Source organism: Populus euphratica, unplaced genomic scaffold (assembly GCF_000495115.2).
Source record: "Populus euphratica unplaced genomic scaffold, PopEup_1.0 scaffold1.1, whole genome shotgun sequence".
In the NCBI taxonomy this organism is placed as follows: domain Eukaryota; kingdom Viridiplantae; phylum Streptophyta; class Magnoliopsida; order Malpighiales; family Salicaceae; genus Populus; species Populus euphratica.
This window is the reverse complement of record NW_011499845.1, coordinates 5,857,278-5,869,981: the sequence shown is the minus strand read 5'-3', so window position 1 is coordinate 5,869,981 and position 12,704 is coordinate 5,857,278. Positions and strand designations below refer to the sequence as shown.

The following is a 12,704-nucleotide window of genomic DNA, read 5'->3' as shown; positions in this document are numbered from 1 at the left end:
TTCCCTACATGATTTTTTTTCCTTTTATTTTTTATGATTTTTTTCAAAATTATCTATCTATTTTATTTTTTTAATATTAAGTTGGTTGAAAATTTAGCTTTGTAGTTTAATATTTTATGAAAACATTTTGGATTGCACAAACATGCTATAAACCTACGGCAGCGTGCGGGCATGACAACTAGTTTAAGCTAATGGTTGTGTGCTTCTTGTTTTCTGGAATTGTTCAAGATGCTCAGTAGGATGAGACTTTATTTATTAATCTAGAGAGAGAAGGGTAAAAAGGAAGTTTTAACTAATTAGAGCCGCCTTCTTTTCTAATGGGTATTTTTGTTTTTCTAATGGGTATTTTTGTTCCTTTATGACAGGAAATTTTAGATTGTTGAAAAATTCTAGGTAACTAGAGCTTTATGTGATTTGGGGTTTTTTATTCACCTTATTCTGAATAGGAGGTTTTTGATTATGCCCACATTCCGGGACGAGCAGTTCTTCATCGAGGTCGCCATCGGCATGGTGCAAGAGCGACTATTTCTGGGCACCGGGTCAACTTAGTTATATGGTGCAGAAGGTATCTTTTTCCTCTCCTTTGTTCTTGCACTTAGCATCCCCTCTTTTGCATAAAAGGGCTCCACTTTAGGTGCAACTTCTTTGTCGCAGTGGTGGCATAGTTTTGAACTAGCATGGAATCTCAGAGAATTTAATTCTCAGGGTTCCTTTTAACATCCATTCATGATTCCTTCCCAATACAGTTACTGCATTGACCGGGATTGAAATGCAAACCTTGAAATCAGAGGTATAATACTAGCTAATTTTCTAATTCTACCTTATGAAATAACTATAAAACAAACACTCTAAATGCCGCATGTTGGGGCTTAGAGGATGAGACAATGCGCTTCATGGTTTAGATGAGCAGAAATATAGAGGAAGTTAATTTTTGTTAATGCTGTCTTGCGTGAGAGCTGCAAACTTTATCTTATTTTGCTCTTAGTGGTTTGGTGCTTTGGTAGCATTGAAGTTCAAGCTGTTTGCTGAATTGTCTGTCCTTAATTTTTTTTCTTGGCTATTTTTAATACTTTTCAGTTCAGTTTTTCGAGAGCTGAAGAAACATCAAAATGATTTTTCCAGCTGGTGTGGAGATTGCCGACGTGAGAAAAAAGAAAGACAACATCTGTCAGTTGCTGCTACCAAACTGGTATATGTTGTGATGTAAAGATGAATAGGTTGAAGAAATTGCATCAGTTGCTATACACTAATCTTTTGATATCTGCTTTTGTAGGAATTGCTGAAGAGGGATGGTATATCTGCATCTTGAGTCATTAATTTCTCTCAAGTTTTGCTTGTGAAGCTGTAAGATAGCAGATTTCTCACCCTTGCCAAGTGGCAATTCTTTCTTTCTTCTTTCTTGCTGTTTCAGTCCTTTTGTGTTAAAGTTGTCCGAGGCTTTTGTTGGTTATTAATGAAGGGTGCATCTTGTATTCTCTCTTTCCAAGTTGGATTGAAATCTGTCTAATGCAATGTTGTCTTATTTGCTTTCAAAATTGAAGTATGCACTAATCTCTGGTGCAATGCAATCATACAAGAAGAAAAATGTTCTAGTTAAAATCCTATATTCTACCTAGCATTCTTTTTCATGCGAGAACTTTATAAGATAATTCAGTTAGGGGTTAAAGTAGAACTATAATCAATGACCATGACCTAGCATCCTTTGTCATTGTACAACTCTCTTGGAATTTATACTTTGGTATACGGTGCTAAGCCCCACCAAATTCTCCATCCTGTACCACGGTCCAAACTGTGCTTCAAACAGGTAGACGCTCTCACGGGACTTGCTTGCGGCAGATGATCTTTCAACAGGCCTTTTTTCCTACCGTTATTGTGCTTCTTTGCTGCTGACTGCAAAAACACAGTTAGACCTGTTTGCACGTCTATTTAGAAGAAGGCATGGCAGTATTTAGTGTCTGATTTGCCCAGTGCATAAAATTTTTTGTCTGACTTGCTGTGTCTTATGTTATGATATAAAAGAGGAGGGCTCGTTTTTTTACCTTTCCCCTTGCAGGTTGCTGGCTTCTTTTCATCCCAGTGTTTTTCCATGGCCACTAGGGAAGAATAATTCGAACTTTGATCTCGTAGTAGTGGTCCATGAAGGGTACGGCAGGTTTGGTGTCTTGGCCATGGAAAAATACGGATGAAGACACTTGGACGGCCACCAGTTGTATTTGGCCTTTTTCTGTTACTAAAAAGGTGTCCATTGGTGTACAGAGAATAATATTCCAGGACTTCTTCCGGATAAACTGAGTTTAATTTTGGGCGAGCGAGCTTGCACCGATTCATCCATGTCTTTTACGAGAAACCTTGTACTGTTCTGACTGACTGAACCCTTGTGAAATATGATGAATTTTCAGGTTTCTGTGTAAAAAGAAAATCAATCCGTGCATGTGATATGTGTACGTAGATGCCTTATCGTATTTGTACTATTTTCACTGTATAGACTAGTGTATTTTTTTTATGAGTAAATTATGGTTTCAAGAAGCTATATGAATAGTCCTTTTTTAAAAAAAAAAAGTTCGTTTATAGCTCGCGTTAAGGTTACCGTTACTGAACTGTTGAGGTATCACTAACTCTATTTTAGCTTAAAATACCTTCCTTTTATTCATTCAAAATTTTCAATTTCGTGTAAAACATTGAATCGCCAAGAAGTTTCCCTTTTTCTCCTGTCTCCTTCCCTTTCATTTCTCCCTCCACCCATCTCCTTTCCTTTTATCTTTTCTCCACCGATGCAACAACCATTGCTTCCTTCTACATCCTCGTCTCTCACCTTTGTCTCTTCCTCCTCCTCCTCCTTTGTCTCTCCCCTACCCGCCCCTCCCTCCTCTCCTTTTCCCCTGAAAAATATTATAAGCATTTTATTTTTCTTCTAACTTTGTAAATTAACGCAATAGCATGATTAATAAACGCTCATAAACGAAAGATACTTTGGATAAAAATGCGGCCATTTTTGTATTTATATCTAATTTTTTTCGATTCTCTTGCTTGATTTATAGCTGTTTTTCTCTCGTGGCCCCCAAGTACACCAACCCCTCTCTCTCCCCGCAATTTTTATGCTGGTAGGCCTACCAATCTGTCTCCAATGCCGAGTTGTTTAAGAATCTTCTGGACTCCCAAAACTTCTCGCAGTATATCCCAGATGATTTCATTTATACAAAGCTTCCAGCTCGTCGCTCTATCCTTTTAATTTAGGTTATAATCTAATCACTTCTGTGACGGAATCAAGGTTTAGTTCTTTCATGTCATTATTAGTGGCACTATCGTCATTATGAGCAACCAAATTGAATCTGGACTCTTCTATGAGCTAATGGACAAGTTCATGATCTATCTTTGATTTCTTCAAACGCAATATGTTGGCAAATGCCATAAAAAGTTAATTAATTTTGTTGGAGTGAGAGAATGGACCGCTTGTTTTGTCAACATTCTTTGTCTTTCCACATCGGGACCGAGCTATCCTTTTTGAGCCTCTGTTTAATGTTTCTCTTTCTTGCCGTAACTTAAGTGGTGTCAAAGACCCTTCACCTCTGTGAAGGAAAATAAATAATTAATAAGCACTTAGGTCAGAAGTTGTTGCACTTGCACCTAAGAAAGACTTGATGTTCGTAGCGTGTTTTGCGGGGTCCTAGCCTTCTTTTCCTCAATAAATAAATATTCTAATATGATAAAAAAAAACACAAAAATAATTTTAAATAAAAAAATACGATTTCGAAAACGTTAACCAAACATGTTTGGATGGACGTTGTCATGGGATTTTAGACTAATAACGGATTATTAGTGCATGGCTGTCAAACTCCTAACATGGTTTCGGTAGCTTCACACAGCGTGCAGTGCATTTGCAATGGTTTTACACTCGACTAACACCTGGTGTACGCTGGTTTTCATAACCTATTGCCGCGTGTGATGATACTAATTGGCAGCTCGTCAAGTCAGTCAGGGGACTGGAGCGGAACCTACCTTTCCCAGAAATCCCAACCTTTTTTGGTCCCACCATTGAGCACGAATACGCTTCCGATAAGGCCTTGATATTTATTTTGGTATAGATATTTTAGTATATATTATGGTAATAATTTTTTTAAAATATAATTTTTTTTAAAAAAAAATTAGAAAATATTTAGTAATATTAATACCAAACTCAAATAATATAAATCTTATCTTAATACTAGATTTTCTAAACCTTTGACAGCCATAACAAACTCAAAAAAATCTGATAATCACCACAGATCTAAGTATATTAAATCTTAATATTATGCTAGGTCTAAGTAATGCTTGAGCCTAACTATCATGTTTAATTAAATATTTTATATAAAATATATATTTAAATTCTTATTGAAGTATCCTAAAAAAATTATAATTAATTTTTTAATAAATTATTTTTATTGTTTATAAAAAAATATTTAAACTACCATAAAAGTATTTGAAACAAAAATGTTAATTATTTTTTTATTTTTTATAAAAAATTGTTTAAATTATATTGAAATATTCTAAATAGAAATCCTAATATATATATTATTTTTTATTAAAAAAATATTTAAACTATCTTTAAAGTATCATAAACAAAGACTCTAGTTAATTTTTTTATAAAATATTTAAACTAACCTAAATAATTTTTTATAAATAATTTTTATTTTTTATAAAAAAATTTACACTATCCTTAAAGTATCATAAATATAAATTTTATTTTACTTTTTCAATATTTTATAGGCTCTTGGATTTGAAGGTTATACTAGATCCAAGAGCCGCCCCTTAGGTTTGGCAGCTATATCAAATCGAAACAAACAATAAATAAATAGAGGATGAATATGTATTTTAATTGATTTTTTTATAAAATAATATTTAAACTATCCTAAATAATTTTTTTATCTTTTATAAAAAAATTACATTATTTTTAAAGTATCATAAACTGAAATTTTAATTAATTTTTTTAATTTTTTATAAGTTCCCAGGTCTGCCAACTATTCCAGATCCAAGAGTCGTCACTTGGGTTTGACGACTAAAATAGACCACAACAAACAATAAATAAACAAAGGATAAATATGCATTTTAGTTATCATGAGAGATAAGAGAAAGAAAAAACACAGGTAATTTATAATCAATGACAATCCAGTCATGATATGTTTATATGCATCGCACGATGTGGAAGAAAGTATATTTGCGCATATGTCTAGACGATAAATAATTAGATTTGACTGTCGAGATGCATCTTGCATATCTCCTTAATAATACGAACATCGCCCACTAATTGGGATGTATGTAACATGCACCAACAACTTTTTAAATAAATAATATAAAAGACAACATGACAATACTAAAAATCATCGTGATTCTTTTAATTATATACCATACCCAAATAAATTTTATTATCACAATCTATAACAATATATATTTAGAGTTATAGTGAAAACTCTCACAATTTTTTTTTATAATATTTATATATTATAGGTGGCACATATTTATTCCACGAGCGCTTGGAAATGCGGGTTATTATTATTATTATTATTTTTTTATATATTTTAGATTTTTTAATATACCGATTTTAAAAATAATTTTAAAAAATAAAAATAAAATAATTTTAAAATAAAAAATATTTTAAAAAATAACTACAGTCACACCCCAAATATATTTAAACCTTAACATCAACAAAAAGGGACGTAAGTTTAACCACTAAATTGAATATAATAGCAAGAGAAGATCTGATGTATTTAAAGTTAATAATCTGATGGGTCTTTTGGGTTTGAAGACTGGTTGTAGGGAAGTTGTGCGTGCCATCTCGGATGCTTTATGTTTGCTAATGTCATTGGTTTTCTTGTTCAATGAGAATGGCAGTGTCTCTAGCTCAATATGTACCACGTGAAGGCAACCAAGGCGCTGACTTTGTCAAAATCCCCCCTGATTTCGTAAATAATTTGAAATATGCTCTACATGATGGTCCCCCGACCCGGGTTAAAAACTTTGCAACCTTTGCCTCCCCCAAACGACGACGACGACGACGACGCGATTAACGTTGATGATGACGAAGTCAGTCTAGATAAATTAAACCATATGCATCAGACAGTGTTTGGTTTGGAGTGTCGGACCAAAAGGACAAGGATGGATGTAAATAATCATGCTCGTTTAGCTTAAGATGGAGATAGAATTCAAAATTACCCGTCACGGGGATAAAAGCGAGTGAACTCTCTTCCCTTTTTTTTTTAGAGGACACTTGGGACAGAGGCGAAGATAGAAATCATTACACAATTTAATCCCAAATCTATTTTCATGAACGTTATAAGATTTCAAGCCCTGCCCTCCACTTTCTAATCTTAACCACCAATCCTGTATGAACCATCTGTGACCGTTAGATTGCTTAACCTGGAAAAGGTAAAACATATAAAACCAGGTATCTATCTTTACGATTTATTTCTAGCTTGTTTTTATTTAATTTTGCTATGATATAATGGGATATAACCACTAATCATGTATTTATCTTTACGATATATTTCTAGCTTGTTTTTATTTAATTTTGCTATGATATAATGGGATCTAACCAATAATCATGTATTTATCTTTACGATATATTTCTAGCTTGTTTTTATTTAATTTTGCTATGATATAATGGGATATAACTGGATGATTTAATGACAACTGAAATCTACAATTAAATGAAAACTAAACAAAGATGATTTTAAAAATAAAAAAATGATACTTGCACGAGTAAATGAAACAGGGGAAGAACCAGTACAGAATCAAGAACACCTGAATGGCAAAAGGAAGATAGATTAGTAAGTGAAGCTTTTTGTAACTTGCTTGTTTGTTTCCTTGATGATTTTTGTACGAGCATGGCCATTTGACAGTGTGAACAGAATTCCTGAGAGATGAAAAAAAAAAAGGTGTTAAAGGAGGATACGCGGATCTTTATGGGCAGTGGAGATTGCATCATGACCCCCTTTGAGGCTCTTGTCTCTAGTAATGTCTTTTTTTTAATCAACATGATTTAATTCTCCGTCATTGTTTAGTGTTTCTCTAATTTGGATGCAAGTCACCGGAGATCGTGGAAAATCTCCCTCAACAGGGTCGGTCCCCGTCTGAATGTGTCTTCACCTCCCCCCACCACCGCCCACCCCAACTCTTAACCTATTACTTTATTAATCACATGCATGTTGGTATCTATGGTGACAGAACTCTCACTTACCAAGCGATTAGGGGACCCCTTTCTCTCAAATTAAGCAGCACCAATTACCTTCATGTGTATATATATTTTTTTCCCAACTTGATATTTTTTTTTTATTATTATCACATAAAAGTTGAAGAATTAATTATGTTGTTTACATATAGAGCAATAATGACGACCTAACTAAAGTAGAAGAAATGATTAAGAATATTTAATTAAGAATCAGCAGTCAAGAGCTGCATGCCATGCGCGGTGCTTCTAGTTGTTTGAATTAACTAGATGCTTTCCACGTTCCAACCTATAATTTGACCAGGCTTTTTCATTATTTTTCTAGATCACTGATTAGAATGATTTAATGATCCTCCGGGAGAGGTCAGATCACTAGTTTTTTTATATAAAAAAATATATTCCAAACTACAAATGATTAGCTAGTTTAATTAAAAAATAAAGTCGATTTCATTATTACAATTGTTATTATTTCACATGCATAAATAATTTAAAATATTGCTGTTTAAATATTATTTGATATCCTTTATCATCTTTGTAGATAAAAAAAATAAAATTACTTGTTATAATTTATTTTTTTATTTTTGAATCAATTATTTTAATAATATTTTAATTACTAAAATTAAAATGATATTTCATAGTATAAATATTTTTATAAATCTTATCAAGTGAAAGTGAATACAGAGAACCAAAATAAAAAAAAAATAAAAAATTATATTTTTTTAATAATAAAAATTTTCTATTTATTCATATGTGCTATATGTTTTTATATATGATTAGAAAAAATTATTATTTTTTTAATAATTCTTCTAATAACTTGAATAAAATCCATTTATAATATACAAGCTAGACCTAATCTAATAATCAACAACCTTAATATATATGTATGTATGTATATATACACAGATCGAGGGTAGTTTTGTATTTAAATGAACGAGCTGTTTAACAGGGATCCAAGTTGTGCGAGCGGCTACATCAAATCATTGAAATCTAGAATTTTAAAGATAACGGGAATTTGGCTTTCGAATCCTGTGATCTTCGATGGTGCGTGGGGACTGCTTTCCGATCCTGACAGGCTGTTTGTATCGGCTGCGTACAAAGTTGGATCAAACACAAGCATATATTGGTGGTAAAGATATAAGAATGGAATGGAGAATCCGTACAACTCGTTCTCTTTCCAAGTCTTCACAAACTTTGCTTCTTCCTTTTTACCATTTCGAAGGGCCTTGCGATTCTAGCTACATCCAGTAATCTTTTTTTTTTTTTTTTGTTTTTTCCGCGCCTAATTCACCTCCTCCTTTCTTTGTTTGTTTTTCCTTGCAAGATTTAACCTAGCCCATGCATGAAGGCAGTATGCCCTGAGAATTTGTCCTCATTAAGCATGTACTGACGCAAAAGCTCCATGGTTGTTGTGGTCCCTCTATGACAAACTCAAGGAGACAAAAAGGCTAATGACCATCGGTTTTTTTCCCCTCAGCACGTGGCCGTGGTCCTTCGATAGCCTGGTTTGGATACTGTTTGACACTGTGTTTTAAAATTATTTTTAAAAAATTTAATTTTTTTTAATTAATATATTTTTGATGTTTTTAAATTATTTTGATATACTGATTTTAAAAATAATTTTTAAAAAATAAAAAAATATTATTGACATACTTTTCTAAATAAAAAGCAGTTTGAAAAGTAACAATAACCACACTCCCAAACACGCTAATCTCTATAGAATAATTTGATTCTACTCTTTAAAATATTTAATTTTTTTTAGTTTTAAATTTTTTATTGTAATTTTAATATTTTAATATTAAAAATAAAATTAAAAAATATTATTTTTATATATTTTATAATAAAAATACATTAAAAAATAACCTCTACTAAATCTGGTATAAATATTTATAAAAATATACCTTTTTTTCCTCAAATAATGCATTGCCATTTTCGAAGAAAGTTATAAACTTATTTTAAGAGGTTTCTTGCCTCTCTCACACATAATTTTTTTTTAAATTAATTTGGATTTGTGACCATTAAAAATCAAATTTAAGATCTGTTGAGTTGAGTTATCTCACCTACTTAATTTACTAAGTGGTTAGTGTATTACTTTAAAGGCTTTGTTTATTTTTGTATTTGTGTTTTTGTTAAAATATTATTTTAAATTAATTTTTAAAATATGTTTAGATTAATTTAATATGGTGATGTTAAAAATAAATTTTTTAAAAATAAAAAATAAATTGTTTTATTATATTAATACTTTAAAAAATAACAAATACTACAATGACAAATAGGATATATGTAAACCAGACAGCTGACCCTTGCATTTCTTGACTTTTTTTTTTTTTTCCCCCTTGAAAGATCTAGTTTTATTAAACAAATTAGGAGGACCACCATCAAAGTATATTTCCACTCCAAGAATTCAACAAAATTGTACATTTTGTCCTTTATTATAACATTAATTGGTAACTTTTTTTAAAAAATCGGAAGGTGTCCAGAAACATCATTAATTTCGATGACGACATCTTTAATTGTTCATAAGGACAATTCCTTCTCAATTTATTCAAAATTAACAATTCATTTTTTGAGAATGTATGAGTATGACTTTTCCATAAAACAGTAGCAGCTGTGAGTTTTTCTGGACGCGACGGCCTAACAGTCACATTAATTAGAGCAATAATTGAAGCAGGAATTGATCGATCTTTGTTAGGTTACAATTTTTGTGACGATAAGTTTTCATTGCGTGATCTGCCCCTCTTGTTTCCATGTGCCAAACCCTTTCCGCGTCAAATACAGGATAATAATTTATTTCAAGTGCAAGCATTTCCTATCAAATTTGATTGCAGTTAATTATTTCTCGGTAAATAAACTATTTAAATATAGACTAATCCTTGTTTCTCTCACGCAATTTAATAATCCTTTTCATAGTCACATGTAATTCTTTTTTCTTATAATAGAACAATACCTACAATACAAGCAAGAGTTGTTGAGGTGTGTGAGATAAGAAATTGTGTTCGGTGAAGAAACCCTTTTTATTAATCTTACGATAGAATTCCCTCGATCATTGCCATCTTAATTAGAGTCCTTTCCAGGGGGATCCGATAGAAAATTAGCACGACATGCTACAACGATGAAGCATGTGAATCGAGAAATCATTGTCATCTAACTTGCATCGATGGATGCGGACCGAATTTCTCATCGGAAAAATATATATATATTTTAAATAATCACTCTTTTTCGATCGTGAACAACGTATTAATCTTCACTTGCAGGCGTATTGACTAGTCCCTCGTCTGTTGAGCTCTATAAATTAACAGCAATAAAAAATAAAAAAAACTTTGAGAATGTATTTGCTTGTAATGAGAAGTATTTTCCACCGAGGAGAGGAGAGGACCCACCACACATGGCCATTGAGAAGACCCAAAATCTCCTCCCCCCTCTCTAGTCCCGCAAACTTCGACATCCATAGCATCGCCTGCCCTCTAAAACCGAATTCTCTCTCCCTCCCCCCTATCTTTTGGCTATTTATCAAACACCTCTCTATATATCAAAACCATCCCCCGTCTCTCTTAATCACACAACCTAAAACACTGTGGACTCAACCAAAACACACACAGAGAGGAAGAGGATAAGATGGGGTTACAAAACCAGCTGAACGATGTGTCTTCTGAATCGATCCCGTTACTCCTTATAGCATTCATAGCCAACTGTGTTGCCTGCCTTCGCTCTTTCTTTTTCAGCGTTTTCCACGCCTTGGGCGTTCACCGATTGGACCAAGACCACGTTATGGATGATAGGCTGATGGGCTCAATGGGCTCTGGTCTTGCCGGTCTGATCGTGCTTGCCGAGCAGCGTAAAATCAACCGGGTATTTGCTTACAAGTATTGTTGCGGTCGTGATGATAGAAATGACAAGGGAGGATCGGATTGTGTGGTGTGCTTGTGCACTCTAAGGGATGGGGACCAGGTGAGGAAGCTCGATTGCCGCCACGTGTTTCACAAGGAATGTTTTGATGGATGGCTTGATCATCTCAATTTTAACTGCCCTCTGTGTCGGTGGCCGCTTGTTTCCGATGAGCGCGTTGAAGAAACGCGAAGGCGCGTGGGGGAGAACTTAGTGGAGTGGTTCTCCCTGAGATGATGCGTGCTCGTGATGGCGACGAGGATGATTATTCGATGATGATGATTGGTGAATGATTTTAAGGATGTTTTTTTTTTCTTTTAATTAGATTTATTTTGAGAGGGTTTGTGGGAGTTTCGACTAGCTATGAACTCTCTTTTTTTTTTAGAATTTCTGAGCCACTGTAAATTTTTTGAGAGCCCTTGAGCCCTCGAGGCCTTGGGGTTCTTTTCTGTTTTTTTTACTGCTGTGCATTTTTCAAGTTTTAGTATTTGTCATCGGAGGGCACTCTCCAACAAACCCTTCTTACAAAATCACCATGCCATGTTGGTTGGGGCTGCTTTTTAATGATTTCATTTAATTTGTCATGTATTTTATACATCATTGTTATTGTTTTTTGTTTTCAACGGGATTGGATTATTATGATTTTTTATTTTTATTTTTTTTGGAAAAAATTAAGATGGAGATCTGAATTTGGAGACTCTAACTGAACTGTTCAGCTAACGTTTAACTGAACTAGGGTCTTAATTGTTGCTTAAGATGGAAGTCATGTAGTTTCAATGGTTTGGGCACTGATTGGACAATGATGATAAGGTAACTGGTTTATCTATAACACCAGATAAATCTACACAGCAGCAAAAGGACAATTTAGAACCTATCTATCTATCTATCTATCTAGGTTAAGGTCAAGATTTTCAGACTCTGCCTGCCTGGCTTAAGATGGATAATAGTTTTACTCAAAATTATAAATGATATTTTTTAATTATTTTTTAGGTGTTGAGTTGTCTATATTTGAAATTTTTTATTAAATGGGAATAATATTTATTTCATAAAATATAATTGATAAATATATTTTATATATTCTTAAAGTTTTTTTTAATTATTTAAGAGAGATTTTGAATCATTACTCAAGTTATTCATATGATCTGGCCGGCCCTGTTTTTCCGGCAAGCTCGAACCCGTTACATTGTGCTTTTTTGCTTATGACAGAAATCATCATCGTATGCTACCACCGTGTTGATCATAAAAGAGATGGGGTGAGACGAAGGATAGGAATTTGTCGTCAATTTTATTTTTCCATGTTCTAACTAAACTGGAAAAAGGAGACATCAATAATAAACACACGTTACTGTAATGGTGGGAGGCTTTTCTTTTATAAAAAGCTCAGACAGAACAGTGAAGAAATAGAAAATATTTGGTAATACCTCGCTGGTTGAAAGTAGAATATGCTGTTCCCTCTCCAGAAACTCTCGCAGGCATAGATTCTCTATTGCTTTGAAAAAGAATACAGTATTACCATTACTGGTTCTTAACCTTTTAAAGCGAAAGCCCATAATCCCAAAAATCAAAATTTCGGTTCACCAAATTGGTTGCGAGTTGCAATTCGACGAATTCTAACAGCATCACC

General features: G+C 33.1%; 2 protein-coding genes across 5 annotated transcripts in view; both read left to right on the top strand.

Moving 5' to 3' along the window:
* The window catches only part of LOC105124415 (uncharacterized PKHD-type hydroxylase At1g22950-like), a 7,469-nt gene extending 4,939 nt beyond the window's left edge, over window positions 1–2,530 (top strand). For 2 of the 4 annotated variants that reach the window (XM_011024439.1, XM_011024452.1), the window contains 3 exons: window positions 447–565; window positions 1,078–1,189; window positions 1,274–1,599. In XM_011024439.1, coding sequence (XP_011022741.1) covers window positions 447–565; window positions 1,078–1,189; window positions 1,274–1,309 — 267 coding nt within the window. In that variant the 3' untranslated portion in view covers window positions 1,310–1,599. Of the gene's footprint in view, window positions 1–446; window positions 566–746; window positions 791–1,077; window positions 1,190–1,273; window positions 1,600–2,053 lie in introns of those variants that run through there. The other 2 variants (XM_011024445.1, XM_011024456.1) reach the window with 2 other exon arrangements.
* Window positions 2,531–10,530: 8,000 nt separating this feature from the next.
* LOC105124407 (E3 ubiquitin-protein ligase RHA2A-like) lies at window positions 10,531–11,699 on the top strand. Its single transcript, XM_011024427.1, has one exon. It carries the CDS (start codon window positions 10,811–10,813, stop codon window positions 11,315–11,317), a length of 507 nt encoding a protein of 168 aa, XP_011022729.1. The 5' UTR covers window positions 10,531–10,810; the 3' UTR covers window positions 11,318–11,699.
* The last annotated feature ends 1,005 nt before the right edge of the window (window positions 11,700–12,704 follow it).

Bases quoted from the DNA above. Each gene is read 5' to 3' on its own strand.
- LOC105124407 (XM_011024427.1), top strand. From the start codon at position 10,811: ATGGGGTTACAAAACCAGCTGAACGATGTGTCTTCTGAATCGATCCCG.